Genomic DNA, 17,869 nt, shown 5'->3' on the forward strand with positions numbered 1-17,869 from the left:
CAAGACCGGCACCTGCAGGGGCGCCCCGTGACACACAGGGAGCCAGTGGGCCAAACCTGGCTTCCCCGCGGTGGCACTGGTTCGTACGAGCGAAACCCACCGCCTCCGCCGGGTACCCTGGGCGCCATCCGACCGCGCGTCCCGTGCTGCCGCCCTGTCCGGGGACGCGGAGCCTGTGTGTCCCCAGACAGGGCCTGCACGGCGGGCCCCTCTCCCTACAGAGACTCGTACTCGATCCGTTTCCGAGTGAGGCTCGCGGTGAAGACACAGGCTGTCTCCTCGCTGACCCGAGCTGCAGACGAGTTTTCCCTGTACCATCTGGCGTTTTCTCCCCAATACAAACAGGAAAGCTTCGGCCTTGAAACAGTGTTCAGGGAGTCCTCGCCTTAACTTCAACGGCAGGGGGGTGAATGTTCTTAGAAAGTGCTAACCCCGAGCCAACAGCTTCACCACAGAACTTCCCGTGGTGAGTTTCTGTGTGCTCTACGCCGTACGGATCCCGTCAGAATTTCAGGCGGGGGCGGGCACCCTCCTTTCGGGAGCAGCAGGCCCATCCCGGGCTGGGAGCGAGTGGCCCGCTGGCCCGGGCGGGCAGGCCGGGTGTCGCCCAGCTCCCCGCCGTGCCGGGTGCGAGGCTCACCGGCCCTCGAGGCCCGTTCTCCACCGCCTCCGAAGTCCCTGCTTTCGTTCTCCACAGAAGGTTTCTGTGGTCAGAAACGGGAAACATCTGACCCAGGAAATGTGTGGTCGTTCCTCCCTTTCCATTCTCGATGCCACACTTCTTGAAACAACCGTGTTCCCCCTCCAGAGCGACACGGGAGACACCTCCAGCAGGAAGGGGACAGTCCGGCAGGCTGTGCGGGCCGCCGGGGCCTGCTGTTGTTGACCACAAGCATCCAACACACCCGGAGAGAAGGAGCAGCCACGCAACGTGGCAGGGGGAGCGGCGACCCCAAAAGGCCGGGTCTGCCCAGAACCTGTGAGGTTCTCCCCAGAACCTTACTTGGCAAAGGGTCTTTGCAGGTGTGCATGAGGAAGTGGATGCTGAATCCAAAGCTGGGTGTCCTCGTGAGAGAAAGGAGGGGAAGGCTCGATGGACAGAGACGTGGACCCAAGATGTCTGGGTGGGGGGAGCCCCTGCGGCTGGAAGGACCGTTCCCTAGAGCCCCTGAAGGGAGAACAGCCCCGCCAGGGCCTTGATTTCATACTGCTGGCTACAGTCACGGAGCACGTGCGGGTGCCCTTCCCAACAGTCGGTACGGGTGGGGACACAGGCTTCTCCCGGGTCGACTGAGCGGAGAAGAGGTACGGTGTGGCAGGGAGAAGGCAGGAGGGGACACGGGGGGAGGGGAGGGGGGGCAGGGGTGGGGAGGAGTGGAGTGGGAAGGGCGGGGGACTGGACATCACCTGGACTCTGGGGCCCAGCGCGGGGCGGGCAGCTGGAGTGTGCGCTTCTGGTCCCCTCAGCCGGTCCTTCTGACAGACCACCCAGCCTGCTGCCGACGGAGTGGTGGGAGGCTCGCCGGGTGTCGCCTCGCCGGCTCCTGAGGGACCTGTCCCAGGACCGAGACCTCCTGGGAAGGGTGCTCCTTGTGGCTCCTGGACGTTTTTCCTGACTTGGGATCTCCGTGGAGTCTCCCCAGGGGCTGGGCGTTTCCTCTGGGGCTGGGCTGGCTGCTGTCCCGGCCCCCGTGGTCTGGGAGCTGCAGGCCTCATCTCCAAGGGACTCTTCAGAACTGGAGCCCAGGGGCATGGGGTTCCGTAGCGCCTCCACGTAGGAGGTCCGGAACCAACGTCTGCTCTCCGTGCTGGCTGGGTCCCTCGGCCACTGCCTTCCGGAGCCTGGGCTGCCCGTGTCCTCCCAGACAGTGAGGGACTGGGGGCTGTCCCTTTTGTCTGTGGCGTCCAGGCTCCCTCTTGGTCCTTCCCGTGGGCCCAGCTCGGAGGGCCCAACCCCTACAAGGCCTCCGTTGGAGCCCCCAAACGGGCTCCGAGGGTCTTCCCACCCAGCTCTTCCTGGGGAAGGTTGGAGGCTGGGCTGGCCACTGCCAGGGTGCCTTTGGCAGTGGGGCAGGGCTGCGGTGCTGCTGGAAGGGGTGGCCTCCCGGGGACGGGTGTTGGCCACCACTGATGCCGGGGCTAGAGCTGTGGAGGTGCTTCGGGGGGGCGGCCACTCAGGCCCGGGACAGCTGCAGTGGGGCGGGACAGTTCTGAATGTAGGTACGAAGATGGGGTCTGTGACCCTGCTCCATGGGGTGCGGAAGACGGCGGAGCCTGAGGTCAGCAAGCAGTTTTGTAAGGGGACACTGGTCCGCTCCCCGTTCAGCCACTCCAGGAACTCTCCCGTGAAGACGCAGCCATACATGGCCTCCGGGACAGTGACTTCCTCTGAGCCCCGTCCAAGCTGGGAGAGGCATTTTAAAACCAGTCTGGCTGACTGCTTCCGCCCTGATGTGACCTGCAGGTAGAAGTCCCCAGGCCTGAGCCTGACTCCGCGGAGGGACGCGAGCTGCACCACCACCTTCTCACGGATGCACAGCGGCCAGCCTTCGTGCGCGAAGATGAGGCCTGTGTACCTGGCCTGGGACGAGAGAGGGAAGGAGGTTAGACCTCTGTGGGAGCTCCCTGTGGGAGGCTGGGGGGACGTGGGCTGCGGGACAGGAGGGAGAAAGCCATGGGGGAGCCGTCCAGGCGGTCCCAGCACAGGGAACTGGGGGCTCTGGTGAGAGTCTCTCCTGGGAGCTGTCCCCACCCGGGGGAGGGGCTGGGCCTCACACTCTCTCCACACCAGCCTCCGTCTAAGCTCCACGGCACTTCTGGCTTTCCCGGGCACCCACGGGCAGGCCCCCAGGAGGGGGCTACTTCTGGAATCGCAGGGTCGGGGGGCGCCACGAGAGGATGGTGGGGCCGTGCGGACACCAGCGATATTGGCTATAGGCTCCCGCCCAACGCGATGGGGTCCTTCACCTAGTGCGATGGGGCCCGGAAAGTTTGCAGCTTGGCTGTGGATTGTGTGGGGCAGCTGTGAAGCTCATCTTTGAAAAGAACCTGCCGTGGAAAAGGTTCTGGCTGCGTCTGACAGGGCGTGAGAAGGTCCAGCCGTCTGGGGAACAAGGCATGGGACCCCTGACGTGTCGGGAGCCGCACCTGCAGGTCCCAACCTGCGACCGCCTTCTCCCGCACCAACGCAATCACCACACACCGTGCTTCTCCCCACTCCCGCACTCTTGTTGCACAAACATTATTACTATAGCAGAGGAGATGAAAAAAAGTAGCCTCATTCTGATCCGTCTCAAGCTCTGTGGCTTCCCTTTCCCTTGTGCACGCACGACACACTCCTCTAACCCGAGGTAACGACGCACACGTGGCCCTCGCAGCCCGCCCTCGCCGCTGCGGTCCTGCCGGGGCTTGCCTGTCCTCTGTGGTTGGGGATGTCCCGTGCTTCTAGCTCTTTCTACCCTAAACAGGAAATGCAGGCAATGTTTCCCTGCTACCACCTCTTTTTCCTTTAAATTATTGTTTTAGGAAACATTTCTGGGATTAGGGTTAAGGATAAAAGATCCCTGACGTCTCTGCTGCTTCTCGGTGTTATGACCCCTCGGCCACCCAGAGACCCACTGCCGGCAGCGACGAGTCACCAGGCTCCTTGGCCTGAGGCTTTCCACCGAGGAGTCTCATTCTAAATTGGTGTATAGACCGTGGATACTGTTGTTTTAATTTGCATTTTGGTATGTTTCTTCCCCGTAAAGCTTCTGTGTGTATTTTTGCTCCTTTTACGGACTGTGGCCTTGTTTTTGTCTTCTTCGTGTCGTGAGGTTTTCAAAAAAATTTAACAAAACAATAATTTTTTTGTCCTCACCATTAGCAAAAGTTTGCCTGTGTTATGCATTTACTTGTTTTGTAGTTACGTTCCTTTCCTTTCTATAGAAGCTTATGTTTTACACAGTTGGAATTTCTTGAATTCTGTGATATCTTTTCTTTCCTTAAAACTTAAGTGTTTCAAATCTTACCAAAGGTTGCCTCTTGCATTTATTTTATACTAGTTTGCCTCAGAGTCGAGTTCTAGAAAACAGTGTTTTCATCCATCTGGAGTTGGAAATCATACCGTGAATACACTGTATGTCCCCAAGAGCCAAGGCCTCGTTACTGGGGTTCCTGCCCCTCACGCCCTGAGCCGTAGGAAGGGGCCACCGTCCAGCCTTCTGGGAGCCCACGCGGGGGCAGGGGGGCAGGGTCCGGCACAGATGCAGCTCGTACTTACCGGGCACCTGAGGCCACACTTAACTAAAAATTCCAATTTTCAAACTGCAAAATCGTACCCGTGTATTGCAAAACCTGGAGGGTTCAGAAAGAAAGTAACAAAACCAACATCAACCCCCAGAGGTCAGTGTCGGTGACATTTATGTGTGTTTCGTGTCATTTTTTCCCCCGTGTATTTCTAATGGTTGCAATCCCATCACAAACGTACGACAGTGCATGGTAACAGCATTCCCTGTGCTACGAGAAACTCTTCACACAGACTCTCGTTAGATACATACCCCCCCCCCAGCTTTGCTCTAATTAAAATACCAAGCCCATCATTGGGACTGGAGCCTCGCCTGGGGGTCCGATGCTTCTGCAGGATCTGAGGCCACAGAAGTTGAAGGGTGTGGCCATGTGGGGCACCCGGAAGGCCCCTGGGGCACACAGGTGTGGCCAGTGTCCTTGCTGTGTGAGCAGAGCCCGCCCCATCCTGGACACGAAGATCCCGGAATTGTCCGTCCCTGGGCCTAGCAGCGACGAGAATCCCAAGGGCCACCGCGGAGAGAAGTTCAACGTGAGCTGTGGTCTAAAGGTATGCAGGTGCCCAGGAACGCGCTTCATGACAGAAAGTTCTGGAAGCAGAGGGTCCAAGGCCAACGGTCACTGGCAGGGGCCCCCTTCCTGGAGGTTCTGCGTGGACTCAGCGTGGAGAGTGTGGGAGGGCTGTGTAGCTCTGGCACCCCCCATCCCGGCCTCTCTTCCGTCCAGATCCCACAGGGCATGGCTGGGAGAAGCCTCTGAGGCTGGGGTGGGCCGCCGGGCCACTCGGCTCTGCCCCTCCTGGCCCGCAGGCCGGCTGCGGCTGCTTGGGAGTGGAGCTGCAGCCCCGGCAGCAGTGGTTCCGTTAGGCGGCAGGGTGCCCGGTGTTTGCTGCCGGCACCGTCGTCCGTCCCTGCCCTGGGATGCAGATGCCGCCGCGCGATGGCCTTGAGCAGCTGACTGGGACAACGTGACCGTCTTCGACCAGCACTCTGCACGCATCATGGCATCGAACCCTGACCCCACGAGATCCTCCGGGCCTCAGGTAACAAGATGCCTGGTGACTCTCGGCTAAGCGCTGGAGAGGATGAACTCTCCCCCAGCAAAACGGGAAGGAGGCAAGTCCCATGGGCGGAGCAGAGGCTCAGTGACCCCTTCAAGAACCAGGTGATCTCATTTCAGAGCTGCTTTGTACCTGTGTTTCATCCTGGTGCTGGTCATTGTGCAGGGCCGTGGCACAGGGTGGCTGCCTCAGCCTCACAAGCACATTTCCGAACACAAACAGGGAGAAGCGGCTTCACGTGTGCTTCCTTTCGAGGGGAACATGTTTTCATAAACATTTCACCCCCAGCAGACGTCTCTTTACCTGTCGCTGGCAATAAGGGGGCCAGTGACCGCCCCCGGTTACAAGGCATGCTGGGAAAGTGGATGTCTCTGCCGCGGGAGGCAGCAAGAGACGCGGGTCGGGAGTGACCATAAGCTGCCTGCCAACGAGCGTCTGCTACAGGTGGGTACTGTTACTACCTCCCGAACAGACAAACAAAATCAAGGATCGGAGCGATGGCTGGTGTGCGTCTCATAGAGCTTGAGACCCCGCATCGTCCCTCCCCCAGAGCCTGTGGTCTTTACCCCTGTCCAGGACTGCTGAGCACAGACACCCCGACAGTCACGGTGCGGGCTGATGAGTGGTGAGCGCCGACTACTGCGGGGTCGCAGAGGACGGAGATTCAGCTCAGGCGCGGTCAGGGCCGTGAGCTGGAGAGCAGAGCGGTGTTATCCTGGCCTGAGAGGTAGCAGGACTTCAGCCAGGTGCAAGGGAACCAGAACGGGGAGGGCAGGCCCCGGGATGAGTGAACGTGGAGAATGGGACAGTGCGTGGATTGGTCACGGCTCTCTGGGCTGTGAGATGAATTTGTCTCCGGTTGCTGGGAAGCCTGGAGGAGAGAAGCTTCAGACCGGGACCGAGCAGGGGCCCCAGAGCTGTCACTGGCGCACTGTTTCTCTCCCTTGTCCCACTCAGCTTCACTGTGCAGACAGGCCGGGTCACGGTGCAAATCCTCCCGAGACAGGATGCGAGGAGCAGGAGGATTTCTTGTTCTCGGCATCTTGACACGAGCCCGGGAACACTAACTGGGTGTCTCAGGCCGTTCAAGCTGCTGTAACAAAAATACCATAGATTGGGTAACTTTAAAAACACAGAAATTTCTTTCTCACTCTCCTGCAGCCTGGAGTCCAGGATCGAGGTGTTGGCAGGTGTGTTGTCTGGTCAGGGCCAGCTTCCTGGTTCAAAGATGACCAGATTTTGCCGTGTCCTCACACGTGGCAGAAGGAGCAAGGGTGCTCTCTGGACAAGGCATGAATGGGTTTGACTGAGTCGCTTCCCAAAGGTCCCACTTGGTAACACCATCGCAGTGGAAATGAGGTTTCACCAGACACATTTCGTGGGGGACACAAACATTCAGTCCGTAGCAAGTAGATCACGCGCCCATGCAGACATCATGTGACCCTATACGTAACGGTTTATTTCTGGGCTCCCTACTCTGTCCCACTGGCTACTTGGACTCTCTTGAGATTCCACAGGAATTTTAGGATAGAGTTTTCTATTTCTGCAAGAGACGTTGCTGTGACTTTGAGAGAGACGGCATTGAATCTGCAGATCACTTTGGGTGCTACAGTCACCCTAACAGTGTTGAACCAGTCCATGAACACAGGGTCTTTGCGTGTCTCAGCCCTTCCTTTATTTTCGTTCAGCAACTTTCTGTAGTTGTCTGGATGCAAGTCTTTCACGTCTTTGTTTAAATTTATTCCTAGATATCTTACTCCTTTGGAAGCTACGATAAATTATTTTTAGTTTATTTTTGAAAGGGTTTATGTATTTATGAGAGAGAGAGAGCGCGAGAGCACGTGCGCATGAGCACAGGGACAAGGAGACTGTGCTAAGGCGGGCGCCTGACCTCACAACCTTGAGATCATGACTTGAGGTGAAATGAAGAACCGGAGGCTTAAATGACCAGGCATCCTACTTTTTTTAAAGAAAGATTTTATTGATTGACTGATTGATTGATTTAGAGAGCACATGTGCATGAGCAAGGGGAGGGGCAGGTGGAGAGGGAGAGAGAGTACCTGCAGTAGACTCCGGCCGACGTGTCTGACAGTAAGGCCACCACCTAACCTCCCCATGGAATGGAGTATCTCTTCCTGCCACCCTCCGCGTGTCTTTATATTCAAAGGGCATTCCTTAGGACCCGCATTTAGGTGGTCTTGCCTTTTTCTCTGAGTCTGACAATATCGGCCTTCTAGCTGGAATTTTAGTTCATTTACCTGCATTTACTGTAATTACAGATACGGTTGGATTAAATCTCTCACCTTTGCATGTCATCTCTACTTGCCCGTCTGTCCTTCATTCTCCTTTTATTCTCTCTTCTACGTTTTGGATCCATTTCTCTCCTCTGCTGATTCTTTATTGTTTCCAGTAGTCGCTGCCAAGATGACCGCATGCGCCTCTAACTCATCACGATACTATTCGAGTTACACTTTGTTACTTAAAAACAATGGAAGAACCTATAGTCGTATAGTTCAATTTACTTCCTTCCATATTTTGTGTTTCTGTTGTCATATTTCAAAAAATTTTATTTTCGTTCCAGTTAGTTAATGTACAGCATAATACTAGCTTTAGGGTTACGATTTAGTACCTACGGCGCCGGCGCCTGTCACAAGTGCTCATCCTTGACCCCATCGCCTGCCCCACTCACGCTCCTACCCACCTCCTCTCTGGAAGCCGTCCGCATATTCTCTATAGTTAGGAATCTGTTTCTTAGTTGGTCTCTCTTTTTTCTTCTTTGCTCGTTTGTTTTGTTTCTTAACTTCCACACGTGAGTGAGATCATATGGTATTTGTTTGTCTTGGACTGATTTTGCTTAGCGTGATCCTCTCTAGCTCCACTGATGTTGCTGGAAATGGCAAGATTTCATTTTGTTTTATGGCTGAGTGATATTCCAGTGTGCGCGCGCGTGCGCGTGTGCGCGTGCATGTGCGTGCACGTGTATGTGTGTGCGCGCGTGTGCGTGTACATGTGTACGCTACATCTCCTTTATCCATTCTTCCACCAGCGGACCCTTGGGCTGCTTCCGTAGTTCGGCTATCATAAATAATGCGATAAACATAGGGGTGCGTGTGTGTCTGAATTAATGTTTTCATGTTCTTTGGATAAATACTGAGCCACGCGATTACTGGGTCATAGGGCGGCTCTATTTTCCGCTTTCTGAGGAACCTCCACGCTGTTTTCCAGAGTGGCTGCACCAGGTTGCGTTCCCACCAACAGTGTAGGAGGGTCCCCCTTTCTCCGCATCCTCGCCAACACGTGTTCTTGTGTTGCTGATCTCAGCCATTCTGACTGGTGTGAGGCGGTGTCTCACTGTGGTTTTGATTTGTATTTCTCTGATGCCGAGGGACGCTGAGTATCTTTTCATGGGTCTGTTGGCCAACTGCATGTCTTTGGAGAAATGTCTGTTTATGAATTCTGCCTATTTTAATCAGATTATTTGTTTTTTGGGGGTGCAGCATTGTATAACTTCTGTATATAGCAATATTTTGGCTATTAATCTCCTCATGGATATAATTCCTGAACACCCTCTCCCATCAGCAGGTTCCCTTTTCGTTTTGTTGGTTGTTTGCTTCACTGTGCAGATAGCTTCTTATTTTGATGAAGTCCCAACAGTTTATTTTTGCTTTTGTTTCCCTTGACTTAGGAAACATTCCTAGAAAAATGTTGCTATAACCTACACTAGAGAGATTACTGCCTGTGCCCTTTTCTAGGATTTTCATGGTTTCAGGTCTCACATTTAGGGTTAGGGCCAGACAGCTTCACAGGCAAATTCTACCAAACCCTTAAAGAAGAGTGAATACCTATTGTTCTCAAATTAATCCCAAGTATAGAAGAGGAAAGAAAATTCCCAAATTCATTCTATGAGGCCGGCATTACCCTGATTCCCAAACCAGATCAATTCATTCTATGAGGCCAGCATTACCCTGATTCCCAAACCAGATAAAGGCACAACAACAGAAAGGAACTACAGGCCACTATCTTGGATATTGGATATAAAAATCATCAAGAAAACACTAGCAAACTGAATCCAACAATACATTAAAAAATACCTTTCACCATGATCTAGTGGGATCTATTCCTGGGTTGCAAGGGTGGTTCAACATTTGCAAATCAATCAACATGCCACATTGCATCAGTAAGGCAAAGGATAAGACCACACAATCATTTTTGTAGACGCAGAGGAAGCATTGGAGTAACTACAACATCCGTTCATGGTAAAACCCTCCACAGAGTAGGTGTAGAGGGAACACAGCTAACGTTACTGATGACAGATTGGGAGCTTCCCCCCTAAAGTCAGGAACAAGACAGGGAAAATTCAGTCTCACCACTGTAATTCAACGTAGCACTGAAGTCCTGGCCACAGCAGTCAGACAACGAAAAGTAATAAAAGACACCCAGATCCATGAGGTAGAAATAAAACTTCCACTGTCTGCAGACGACATGGCACTATATATAGGAAACGTGGGAGACTCCACCAAAAGACGACGAGACCCGATAAATGAATTCAGTAAAGGTGCGGGATATGAAATCAACGTACAGAAATCTGTTGCATTTATATGCACTAACGATGAAGCAGCAGAAAGTTAAGAAAACAATTCCATTTACAACTGCACCAAAAACAGTATCTAGGGATGAACTTAACCAAGGAGGTGAAAGACCTGTCCCGCGAGAACGACGGGACACGGACGAGAGACGCGGACGACGACACAAAGAGAGGGAGACATCCCATGCTCATGGTTTGGAGGAGCAAGTATTGTAAAACGTCCACACTACCCAAAGGGATCTACACATTCAACGCCGTCCCTACCAAAACACCAGCGGCATCTTTCACGGGGCTGGAACAGTCCTAAAGTGTGTGTGGAACCACAAAAGACCCCAAATAGCCAGAGCAACCTTGAAAAAGAAAAACAAAGCACGGGTCATACGGTTCCAGACTTCAAGCTCTATTACAAAGCTGTCAAAATCCAAACAGTGTGGTACTGGCACAAAAGCAGACACATGGGACAGAACAGAAAATGGACCACTGCCTTTCACCATACACGAACCTAAACTCCAGATGGGCTGAGGACCTAAACCTGAGACTAGCCCTGAGATTTCTTACGTTCAATCTCTTCCCGTCTGAGCACGGATGGTCCTTCCCCGGTCGGGCTGCTCTTCCTTCGCTCTCCCTGTGGTCTCCGTAACTGGCCCTGGGCGTTCTTGTGCAGAGCTTAGGACGTCATTGTCTCTCCAAGATTTAGTTAGGTCTTTGTGTATCAACAGCTGTCGGATGGCTTTAAAGGAAAGGATAACTCTTCTTTTATGTAGGATTTTTCTGGTTGGTTTTAGCAGAAGGAAAATTCCCACACACTTCTACACCTACCTAGAAACGGGGCTCACCCACTGATCAGCCAATTTCCTTTGTTATCCTCTAACCCTTCCTCTATTGAGGAGTACACGTACAATTTTCCAAATGTCAGGGTGTTGTTGTTATTACTGATCTGTAGTTTTATCGCACGGGTCTTTACATAGCCGTCCTCTGTATTTATTGCCATCTTACGACTAATGGTCGATTCTGGTCAATTCCAGTAAATGCACAGGCACACTGAATAAAAGTGCATGTTCTCTAATATTCTCTAGTTTTATACACTCTGGAAGTAAATGTGCACGCTCCAATTGTAAAATTTGACCGGAATTTTATCAAATTTTGGAAACCATTCCATGTGTACTTGGAAGGGTGTATACTCTAAGATTTGATTTTATTTTCCTTATTGTGGTCCCCTGCCTGCTTCCCTGCATCATGCAAACATTCTATTTTTATAACTTTCTGACTACTTTTAATTTCCCCAGACATTTTTTGAGCCAAACTGTGATGAAAGAAAGTTACAAATAAGCTAACGAGTGACTCTAAGCATTTCTTATATCTATAAAGGGAAGGAAGAATGGTAGTTGTTGGAATATTAGGTTAACATGACAACTTATCTTAAAATTAATAGAGTCATGCTCTCCAAGCCACATACTCTGACAATAGCAGGTAAATAGATAAAAACTGCCTTGATTTATATTAACTAAAATATGTTTACATTCATAGTTGTTGAGATAAGTTCATTTTCTCCTATGTCATACATAGGATCAAATTTTAATTTTTTTATTAAAGAGAAAAAAGCAATATAACTATACAAACAGTAAAGATAACACTAAGTTTCATTTTGTGCTATTTGTACTTGGAAGTACGCGCTGATATTAAATAGTAGTACTATTCATACGGGTTTTTCAGAAATAAGCAATTTTGTAAGTGGGAAGGGGGATGACTTATTAAAATGAAAGGAAAAAGAAACTTAACAGAAGAAAGAAGGCAAAACATTGGGTCAAATGGTTTCAAAACACAGCTTTGAAAGGGGACAAGCATTTTTGTTCCTGTGCTGTGGGTTATCTCTGTTTCTTATCAATCAATACCCCTTAAATATGCAAAAGGTACATAATCTCAAAGGAAAATATCCTCTGTGTAGACTACTTCGTACAAAGAAACAAATCTAGGACATCCTTAGTTATTTCTCAACCATGGTCATTCTAGCTTAAAGACTTTCTAAGAAGACGCCTGGGTGTTTCAGTCGGTTAAGCAACTGCCTCCAGGTCAGGTCATGATCGCAGGGTCCTGGGATCGAGTCCCGCATCGGGCTCCCTGCTCAGCGGGGAGTCGGCTTCCCCCTCTGCGGCTCCCCCTGCTTGCATGCTCTCTCTCTCTCTGTTAAATAACATAAATAAAACCTTTAAAAATTTCCAAAGAATTTAATAAATCAAAGTAGTCCAGTGATAGTTTTTTTCAAAGCCCTACTTCAGTATCAATGGAGTAATAAAAGGTACTGATTAATAAAGATCTTACACTCTTTTGGAAATGAAATACTACTTATTTAATTTAGGGAAGCTCTTTCATCCGAGCTGTACAAAGACCTACTAACCCTATGGAAGGTCCTCATACCCGGTGGCTTAACACCGTCTGCACTCTCACCACTGCGGTGTAGGAGGTAAAGGAATCTTTATCCCTGAACGCGTAGGAGGTAACTCTGTATACATTTCAAATGAGATCATTAGTAAGCTGTGCTACTTTTAAAGTTGGCTGTTTCAGACTGCGGCTGCCTTCCAGAGCTCCGTAACCGGTGAGCATCGTCAGAACTGCGGCACCAAGCAGGAGGCCTCCCTAAGACTTGGCATCGGAGGAAGCCCACGTTGCTGGACCCACGGAGACTGCTCCTGGGTCTTCTCAGCCGTGGACCGCCGGGCACAGGCGTCTTGCACGTGTCACTCACAATCCCATGATCAGAAAACTAGCCAAACCGTGTCTCCGTCTCTTGAGCTGAATCCTCCACGTTTTGCAGAGCTTCACCCCTGAACTTCAGGTCCACGAAGTAGCCTGCGATGATCGTGGCATTTTTCCCAAGATGGCTTCCTACAACTCACGTTCCACGGCTCAGTCTGTGGGTTCGAGTTACCTGACCGCCCTGCGGCTCTAAGTTCCTGACGCAGATCGTCCCTTCCCCGAGGACTGTTCGAGCAGCACCCACACGGCTGACCCACGGGTGGCCTCCGTACGCACCACACAGGAGCATCCTGTGACCAGACACGAGCGCTTCTGGCGCTTCCTTTGACACACAGTGATCCTCATGTCCGCTGCACTTGATGACTCTTTTTAGAACACGTAGTATGTGGCGCAGGACTTCGGAAATGGTTAGGATTAAGTTCCATGAAATATCTTCTCAGTTCATTTACTCCAACACCAGAAAGCCTCACGGGCGCCATGAAGCAATGCTCGTCTGAAGGGTGCCGCGGGTACCGGACCCCTGCTCGTGTGGGGAGCCCAGCGCGCTGCGGCAGCCGCTGACCCACGCACCCCAGCGCACAGCTCAAGATCCTGCTTCCCAGCAGCTCACTGCACTACACCTACCGCGCGGCTGGCAGTGGCTTTAAGACTGCCTCGAAAACAACCAACAAAAAGGGTATCCCAAGACCTTTTTCCTCCAAACGGATCTATGGCTTTGAAGCAATCTTAGTCAAAACTCCTAAGATGTTTTGCATAAATCAACTGATTCTCAATTTTTTATAGATATGGAAAGAAATTAGAATAAACAATTTTGAAAAGGAAGAACAAAGTTTTTGGCCTTGGAGGCCTTACAGCGGCTGATTTCAGGACTCACCATAAAGGTTCAGTAATCAAAACCACGGTACTGGGGGAAAGAGAGGAAAGATCGATGGAACAGAACAGAGTCTAGGAACAGATTCACACTTGTACTGACAGTTCATGTTCAACAAAGTTGCCTGGGTGTCGACGGAGAGAAGATGGCCCTTTCAACAAATGGTGTTGAAGCAGGCGGATAGACATAGGCAAAAACAAATAAATTTGATGCTTACCTCACACCATATACAAAAAGTAACTCAAAATGGATCTTAGGCCTAAAAGTAAAGTCCTTAGACAGGACACAGAAAGCAAAATAAAAAAAGAGAGAACTTCAGGGCGCCTGGGTGGCTCAGTGGGTTAGGCCTCTGCCTTCAGCTCAGGTCATGGTCTCAGGGTCCTAGGATCGAGCCCCGCATCGGGCTCTCTGCTCAGCGGGGAGCCTGCTTCTCCCTCTCTCTGCCTGCCTCTCTGCCTGCTTGTGATCTCTCTCTCTGTCAAATAAATAAATAAAATCTTTAAGAAAAATAAATAAATAAATAATTAAAAAAAAAGATTCTCTCTTTAAAAAAAAAATAGAGAGAACTTCATCAAAATTAAACACTTTGACTCTTCCTAAAACAATACTACGGAAATTAAAAGGTAAGCCACAGATTGGGAGAAAATATTTGCAAACTATATATATGATAAAGAACTTGTATCCAAAATATGTAAAGAACTCTGAGGACTCGATGGGAAGATGTTGCGGGAGTCTGTCCGTGAGGCCCTCCTTAAATTCCATGCCATGTGCCTGATCTGCTGTACCCCAGTCCCGCCCTTACAGACAAAAATCTGCTTTTGTAACCTTATATATTTGGAATTATCTGATTGGATATTGAAAAAAAATCAAGTTATTTTAATGAAGAAAAAAAAATAAAACGACAATCCAGTGTTTAAGACGGATAAAAGATTGGAATTGACACGTCACAAGGAGGGTATATAAGCATATAAGGCAAATAAGTCCCGGAAAAGATCCTTCCCATCGGCAGCTGTTACAGAGTTGCAAACCACACCACGACGTCACACGCGACACCACTGCCCATGTGACAGGGCGGCTAGACTTGAAGAGGCTGACGACAGCAGGTCTGGGTGAGGGCCCCAGCACCCGAAGCTCTCCACAGCCCCTGATGGGAGCGCACGATGGTGCGGCCACTTGGAAAAGAGTTTCGAAGTGGCCCAGCAAGCACACTGTTCGCTATTTACCCCAGAAAACAAGCTCACACAAGCTGTACGCAAAGGCTTATGGCAATTTTATACATAATATTCTAAGACTAGAAGCCACCTAAATGTCTATCAGTCCATGAATGAGTAAACAAATTGTGGTACAGTCTATACAATGGGAGGCCGCTCAGGAGAAAAAAAACCCAGAAACAAACTAAGCACCTAAGACGTGTGTTAGGCTGGGTGTAAAGACTCCGGTGAAAGCTCACCGGAGGAAGCAGAACGGACACCTGTGGACAGAGTGGGCTGTACCTCTGGGGGGCCCGAAGTCCTGTTTGTGGAACACAGAGCCTTACTTCACTCATCATTTGGGACTAAGAAAAAAGGAGCCAGACGCCAGAGGAAAAGAGTTGAGCCAGTACCCTTACGGACCTCCAAACTGGAGGGGACTGGGAAGATCTCTCCATTTACGGAATTAAACTCTAAGAAAAGTGGCTGAGGTTAGCTTCACAACTTCCTTTCAGAAAGAAAACAGCAAATCCTCACTTGAATTATTTCTGCTCTGATTACCGGTGTAATTTCCTGTTCTCCTCTGCCTCCGTCACTGGTGTCGTTCCCTGTGCTCAGCTTAAATATTTTCTGGGCACCAAGCAACGCGTTGCCTGTGTCTTCCCTGCAGTCAAGGGCAGGAAGGTGTCACCTGTGGGGGACGGTCTCGCAGGCCTCCTTCTGCAGGGAAAACCGTCACACAGGCTCTGTCCCCTGAGGGAGGGTCCCACACAGGTCCTGGCCCCTGTGGGGCTGGTACTCACACAGGCTTCCTGCTGCAGGTGCTGTAGGGCCCTCTTGGCTGGGATGAGGAAGTCAGTGAGGCAGCGCAGCCCGTCCCCACCATGGAGTCTCTCCGCCACGCTGAACAGCTGCCAGAGAACCGTGGCTGCCGTGGCCTCAAAAGGTGGGTAGAGGGCAGACAGTGTGTTCTGGATATAGGTGTCAAGGGATTCCAGATCCTGAAATGCAAGAGAGGATCAGGTAATTTAAGACATTGATTAAGACGGATGCAGAGGGCACTTCCCCCAGGCTGGCTAAGGAAGCCTCCACTTTTCGGGCTCTGTCTTCTATCTGGATATTCGAGCAGTCTTTGTGGGACAGGACGGTCCCAGCAAACCCACAGCATAGTGGGGGTTCCTCTTGGAGCAAGCTCCTGGTCCTTCCCATCGCCACACAGCAGCAGCGTACGGAGGAAGTGGCCGTGGCAGCGTTGGGTGGATCTGCCCCCAGGCCCGTGAGGGGAACCCTAAATAGCACTGTCGCTGGGGGCGCTGCTGCTGTCACAGGACGCACAATCAAGTTCCACCCCATCAAATTCTGAGATGTGCACCTGAAATGCTGTATTTTAGGGTTATCTGTGGAGCATGGGAATTTCTCAGGGGGCACTCCTGGGTCTGCAGGGAATGGGGAGGCCCCCATGTCAAGGACAGAGCTGGTCCACATGTAACTTAATAAGAAAACTTCATCCACAGCAAAGACATTTTGACCGTATTGATAATTTTTAAAAAATTTAAACAAAAACCATTACGGCATCCTTTATCAAAACCACAGAATCGTACCCATTTGGTCATTCTGAAAACAGTATCCTTGGTACCTGATTTGTTCATGTTTTCATGCAACAAAATTTATGTAAAGACAGAATGCTTTTAGTATAAAAGATGTTTAATGCTATTTTTAGAGGTAACATTTCCTGAGGGCATACCACAGGGTTCATTTGTTTAGGGAAAAAAAAACAAACAAACCGCAAGGCTACAATAACAGTTAAAAGTCAAAGAGGTTAAAATTGTGAAATCGATTTTTAAAGGGACATCGGTTACATCTGAGACTCCTCTGAACGGCTCAGGGTACAGATAATTTTCTAAAGAGACTGAAAATAAGACAGCGAATCCCCCGGGCCTGAGGTGGGTAAGGCCTCAGGCCATCTGTCCTGCGGGCGGGGCCAGGCTGCACAGAACCCGGGAGGGGCGCTCCCGCCGCGCGGTCGGTGCGGTGAGGCACTGGTCAGACACCCCGCTCTGGAGCTCCCACGCCCACGAGGGCTTCCCCACGTCTGTCTGCTCCCCTCCCTCCATACGCCTGGGTCTCCCCACCGGACAGAGCCGCTCACTCATTAGGAATGACCTAAATACCGATTTTGTCTAGAAAATGCCACAGTGGGGGCGCCTGGGTGGCTCAGTCAGTGAAGCGTCTGCCTCTGGCTCAGGACATGATCCCGGGGTCCTGGGATCGAGCCCCACATCGGGCTCCCAGCTCAGCGGAGAGTCTGCTTCTCCCTCTGACCCTCCCCACCCCCTTGTGCTCTGTCACTCTCTATCTCAAATAAATAAAATCTTTAAAAAAAAAAGAAAGAAAATGCCACGGTGCTCTGATGTCTAGAAACTCAAATGCCCCCCGAGCCACCGTGGACATCCAGCCCCAGAGAAGGGCGGTGGTCTTGAGCCAGGGGAGGGTCTGGAGCAAACTGCTGTGACACAAAGGACCGGCAGACCTGAAAGGGCATGGCTTTAATGACCTGTTCCAGAGGACGTGAACAGCGAACTGTGGACCCCCCAGGGAGAGATGCCCTCCTGCTGCGCAGACACCCCAGGCCGGACGGACCCCTCCTCCGGACCCGCGGGGGTCCTGACCCTCACGTCCAGCTTGGCCAGCGGCCTCCCAGCAGGTCTCCTGGCCTCCCCCTCACCCGTTCGTCGTCTGAAAACTGCCCGGTGAGATCACTGGGATCTTCCCTGGCCCCTTCTCCGCCCTCTGATTCCTACTGTCACCGACTGAGGCTCCGACGCTTGGCCAGGCGCGCCTGCACCAGCTCCTACCCCCGGGCACCGTCCCCGCCCAGGTCCCGGGCCGGGCACGAGACGTCCAAGGGGAGCTGTCTGCGCGCCCGGGGCCGCCTCCCAGGTCAGGTAAGTGAGGAAGCCTTGGGCAAGCCGGAGGAGCACATTCTCTAGCCTCTTCCGGTGACGTTCCCTCAGGCACCGTCTGCACAGCCCCTCCTGCCTGTCCCCCGCTTCTCCGGGCACTTTGCGACCAGGCACCGCAGAGCGGAAGCCTCACTCAGGGCTGCGCCGCACGAGCTCCCCAAC

At 51.7% G+C, this 17,869-nt stretch overlaps 1 protein-coding gene across 1 annotated transcript in view; it reads right to left on the reverse strand.

Moving 5' to 3' along the window:
- Positions 1-17,286, reverse strand: part of PLEKHG4B (pleckstrin homology and RhoGEF domain containing G4B) — a gene marked incomplete at both ends in the record, with an annotated part of 56,283 nt that extends 38,997 nt beyond the window's left edge. Inside the window, 3 exons of the mRNA XM_080804381.1 lie at positions 1,618-2,581; positions 15,548-15,745; positions 17,275-17,286. Of these exons, the coding sequence (XP_080660507.1) occupies positions 1,618-2,581; positions 15,548-15,745; positions 17,275-17,286 (1,174 nt within the window). The remainder of the gene's footprint in view (positions 1-1,617; positions 2,582-15,547; positions 15,746-17,274) is intronic.
- Between the last annotated feature and the right edge of the window lie 583 nt (positions 17,287-17,869).

Source organism: Martes martes (genome assembly GCF_963455335.1).
Source record: "Martes martes genome assembly, chromosome: 5".
NCBI classification, from domain to species: Eukaryota; Metazoa; Chordata; class Mammalia; order Carnivora; family Mustelidae; genus Martes; species Martes martes.